Source organism: Nematolebias whitei, chromosome 7, assembly GCF_014905685.2.
Source record: "Nematolebias whitei isolate Nwh7 chromosome 7, NemWhi1, whole genome shotgun sequence".
NCBI classification, from domain to species: domain Eukaryota; kingdom Metazoa; phylum Chordata; class Actinopteri; order Cyprinodontiformes; family Rivulidae; genus Nematolebias; species Nematolebias whitei.
In genome coordinates this window covers 31,374,787-31,379,664 of record NC_056504.1, presented here as the reverse complement: position 1 = coordinate 31,379,664, position 4,878 = coordinate 31,374,787, and the positions used below count along the sequence as shown (strand labels likewise).

The 4,878-nt window shown below is 39.0% G+C and overlaps 2 protein-coding genes across 2 annotated transcripts in view; one reads left to right on the top strand and one right to left on the bottom strand.

The window, feature by feature from the left end:
• foxj3 (forkhead box J3) overlaps positions 1-4,878 on the top strand; it is a 99,271-nt gene that overhangs the window by 3,618 nt on the left and 90,775 nt on the right. The gene's annotated exons all lie outside the window — the stretch shown is intronic.
• On the bottom strand, positions 1,339-4,213 carry emp3a (epithelial membrane protein 3a). Its single transcript, XM_037678744.1, has 4 exons — positions 4,136-4,213; positions 3,948-4,050; positions 3,713-3,853; positions 1,339-1,514 (listed from the first exon to the last, which is right to left on the bottom strand). Exons 1-4 carry the CDS (start codon positions 4,211-4,213, stop codon positions 1,339-1,341), a joined length of 498 nt encoding a protein of 165 aa, XP_037534672.1.

Genomic DNA, 4,878 nt, shown 5'->3' with positions numbered 1-4,878 from the left:
GCTGATGGTCCTTCTTGAGCATGTGATCAGCTGGTTTTGGTTGTCAGCAGCAAAACTGGTTGATCCACTCTAAGAAGGTGCTATTTAAGAGACTGAGCTGAATACAGCACCTCAGACTGAGGAAGTCTCTCGGATGAGAGACGAAACATTTCTACATTTTTTTGTTGTTTTGCTTTGTTTTGTTTTTTTGAATGTCCAGAGGACCAGATTTAACTTTTTTAGGTATACCTGGATTATTGAGCATGGACTTTGGTTTTGATCCAGTTTGACATGACTGTCGACAAGGGAGAGGGCTGGCACCGGAGGAGGGGCGTGGCAAAGAGACCATCTTAGCACCAACATAACTGGTTTGTTCCACTTTGGAGTAAGCTGTTGGGGGAAGAATCAGTTTTGTGTTGTTTGTTTCCTTGACTGATGAAGCCTTCTGGATGGAAGGTGAAACCTTTCAGCACACACAAAAAAAAAAGAAACTGTCCAGATGACCTGACTGAAAATTGTTGGATTTTAATGGGTTGTTAAACATCTACGTTTACCTACATTTGTAAACACTCCACTTCTGTCAAGCACGGAACCATCAAGTAAGTCTGGTTTGGTTCCAAGCCCGACTTGAAAGGCATTGATCAGTATCGGCCAACTCTGTCCCTACTCGTTGTTGTCCAAATCCACATGTGAAACCTCCAGGTTGCTGCCTGTGGAATCCTGCCCACGTACGACTGCCTGGTTAGTTTGGCACTCACCCCCACCACTCTTTTAGGGGCGTAGATTTTTTTTAAGCGTGGACGTGGAAATGCTACTTGAAGAGGCAGATTGTATGCTGTTGTGTTTAAAATTAGTGTTTATGTATTTATTTTCAGTTTACATATCCCATATAAGTTTTTTTCCGTTCAAGGCAGTCATATTTGTTCATGACTTTATTAGTAAGCCTGAGAGTTACCGGATCCAAGTCGGATCTAAGCAAACAGTTACCGGAACGCAACCTGTCAAAATAAGAGAGTTCCCAGATCTTGTTCCAGCAGGATCCGGCTCAAATTAAGCACTGCACACGATGGAAAAACTCCAAACAGTGTTTATAAAAATCCTCTTCAGTACAGCTGAACAATGGCAACAATTAGCACATTTATATTAAAAACAAGTAATATGATTTCCTCGTAACTATCAAAAACAAAGAATAAGTTTATTTTAGCTAATGCTTTTCTAAGTCATCCTGTGGCACATTATGAAATCAGGTGACACCATAACTGTCTGTTTGCTGTAGAACTGAGATGTTACAAAGATCGTTTAATGTTCCGCTTACCCGGGCAAAAGCTAAAATACAAGTATTTCATTACTTTATTTCCTTCACTGCTTTTTGCGCAAATGGGCATATAATGCTCCACTGAGAAGAAGAAGAGGAACACTCAGCCAAGCCAGGATGAAACAGTAACCAAATCGTCCTCTGCTCAGATCTTTGGACTTGCCTAAAATCTCCTTCCTGTGGAAGGTGAAGATGAGGCATGCAGAAAAGGCTGTAAAACCTGCAGAGACACAAATGAAAGAGTTTTAACTACAGTGCCTGAATACAGTTGAGTCTGGCAATTTGTTGCTTTTTTATTGAGCAGAAATGCACATCTGCATCATTATATTTTACACAAGTACCTTTTGAATCAAGCATTGATGCAAGACCAGAAGGCTAGTGATTGGTTTATGAGATTAAAGTAACATCTGAAAACCCAAAGAATAACAGAAAACCTTAAAAATAGGATTTTTTTTAATAATCAAAAACTTTAAAGTTAAAAAAAAATGTTTGATGTAGACTTTAACACACTGTTTTAAAGCAATAGCTTTTATATTTTTAACTGTGGCTCTGTTGTTTTCAATGGTCAGTGTCTTACCTGCAATAGATAGGAATCTGAACAATCACATTTTGGAGAATTCCAAACGAAATGTCATGGACTAGTCAAACTAATAACTATTCAGACTCCAAAGTGGATTTTTGTCATCTTAAAAAAACAAAAAACAATTTCCGAAAATTCATAGTGATTCATGCAACCATTGTTTTATAAATCATACAATGGTTATTAATACTAAAGTTTATAATTACTAGTATCTAAGATCATGTACATCTGAAATCTTTTACTAGTAATGTTCTTCTAGAACCAACTTTGGCAAACAGAATATTACTGAAAATCACCATAGTTAATAATCATCAATCCAGGTATAAAAATCAATGAGCATGGGATTTTTTTCTTTTTAATCAAACATTGTTCAGTCAGATCATCTGGACGGTTTCTTCTTTTTTGTTTTGAGATGTTACAGAAAATTGTCTAATGCAAACATGATGTAAAACCAAACATTTTGTACTGGTATATTCAAATGCCGTTTTTATGATTTTTACACTAGTTTACTTTTATAGTAGATAGTTTTACTGCTCAATTATACTTGCAGCACTTTTCACAGAGAAACATTTTTGCAAAGAATTCTTGACCAATGCAGCCTTCTGAGTAAAAAAAATTGAACTTTGTGTAAATGACCATAGAAGGCTAAATTTGATGCCATTTGATCCTCTGTGAGTTATTTCAACCATACTGTATGTTCCTTCTCAGGCATTAAGATCATCCAACCAGCTGCTTTTGGTTGTATCAAAAACCAGGTTGAAGCTCAGAAGAGATCGGGCTTTTTCAGTAGAGCTGTCATTTCTAACCTGAACCCGGAGTCTGGCCCTGCCCGACCCAGATTAGGGCCGGGTCAGTGTTGAGCTTTTGATTGCGTCAGCGGACGCGTGCGGCTGACGAACCAATTATATGACAACGTGGCTTGCCATATAATCACCAGCCGCACACATGCGGCCATTTGATCGCACGCTGACCAGCCTTGAAAGAGGTAAAAAGTTCAGTTAAGCTTCAGATGGACTACTGCCAGCGATCCATCAGCCCAAATGGATGTTCATTCAGCCGCTGCACTCAGCGGACACGCGGAGTCAACAACCCAAACAGGTGAGATCACAAAATATCCAACATGTCAGAGCAGGGTCCTTGTCTGAATAATGCAGAATGCAGGCAGAAGCAGAGATTTAATGTGCTTTGATGGCCATGAAAAGACAAACACCCCCTCAGCTCTGATCTTCTACCCCCTTTTATTCAGCCGCGCGCATCTGCCGACCTTTAATAGCTATATAAGCTGTCAAAGCATAATTTAAAATGTCAGTGTTTTTTTTCAGGTGCGGATTTGTAATTACTGTTAATTCGTCGGATCGGGTGGGGGTTGGAAATGATGGCTACGGACTGGGACAGGGACGGATCGGATTTTTGGGGCTCGAATGCAACTCTATTTTTCAGTCGTGGGCCCTAAATTTTGGAACAATCTGCCCCTAAAATTAGACAGGCCACTTCAATTCCTGTTTTTAAATCTCTCCTGAAAACACACCTGTTTTCTCTGGCTTTTAGTATTTTATTTTTTTGTGTTTTTATGTTTTTCTTTTGATTCTTTAAATTAATTTTTGGTATTATTTTTTCATTAAATTACTGCCGTACTTTATTGTTAAGCACTTTGGTAACAGCTGCTTATTTTAAATGTGCTTAATAAATAAAGTTGACTTGACATTATAGACTTTTCTCTGGTTCCCTAAACTGTTATTGTCTGACTTCTGTCTACTGCAGTGTGAGAAACTGATAGTAACTCCAAAAAATCTCTTTTCACAATAGGCGTCCCTTAAAGAAAAAGGCCTTTAAATAACCTGCAAAGGCCTGGCAGAGGCCTGTGAAGTAGAAGAGGCTCCCTCTGGACAAGAGGAACAGCTGACCCAGAAAAACCAGGAAGGATATGCAGGAGAAGACCATAGACAGGATCATGAGGGCCTGGACGGACTGCAGCCAGTCTGCGATAACAGACAGATTCAAATATACAGTATAATAAAACGCAATGTAGCATGTAACAAGAAAGAAAACATTATCAATACTTTTAAAATGTACCTGTTTCAGTTGTAGAGGCACACACCCAAATTTTTGTGGTGTTATCGTAGAAGCAGTTGTTCCAGAGGTCAGTGATTTCTGAATCGGTCCAAACCCACCAGGACTGCAGGAAGAAAAAGACATAGTGCAGAACAGTGACATCTAGTGTCAAGATGAGGGAAAACACAAGTCCTGCACTCGGGTCTCACCTTTTCCAGAGTGGCAACGAAGAGCATGGCCAAGCTGACCAAGTGCAGCAAAGTGATGAATATGAGCAGATAAGCCATGGCTGGTTGGAGAGCAAGAGTGAAATCCTGCACAAATGTAAACGCATATTAAATGTTTAAGTAGTGAAAGTTACTTTTAAAATAAATAAAAAACAAACTATAGCTACCAAAATGAAAGAGCTGATCTTTACAGAGCTGAACATTTTATCTTTGCATCATCTGGAACAGATGGAAGGTCGGGAACCCCGAGTCTGACCTCTGGAGGTACAAACACAACTGATGCATCAGGGCATCTTTTGCTGGTATATCTTGGTAACAACGCTAATTACCCCGACACCCTTTAAGTTATTTTTGTATTTTACTTTACTTCAAAGAATTTTTTCATCGTTCCCTCTGGAACAGCCCATATTATATACTGTACTAAACAGCTAGAATCAGGTCAAACCTTTAAACATGATGAAAAACCTGCATTACTGTCCTTTCACTCAATTCATTGCAGGTAATTTAGACTTTCCTGCTGGTGCTTTGCTTTGCTTGATGCGGGGGCTTCTTTCTGTCAAGCTGCTTTGAAATACAGTAGTCCCTCGTTTATCGCGGGGGATCCATATCCTGAAGTCCCGTGATAAGTGAAAAACAAGTTGTGTGTGTGTATATATATATATATATAAGGCGTTTTAAATCCTTCCCACACTCTTGTAATATTCTAAACAATGTTTCTAAACTCT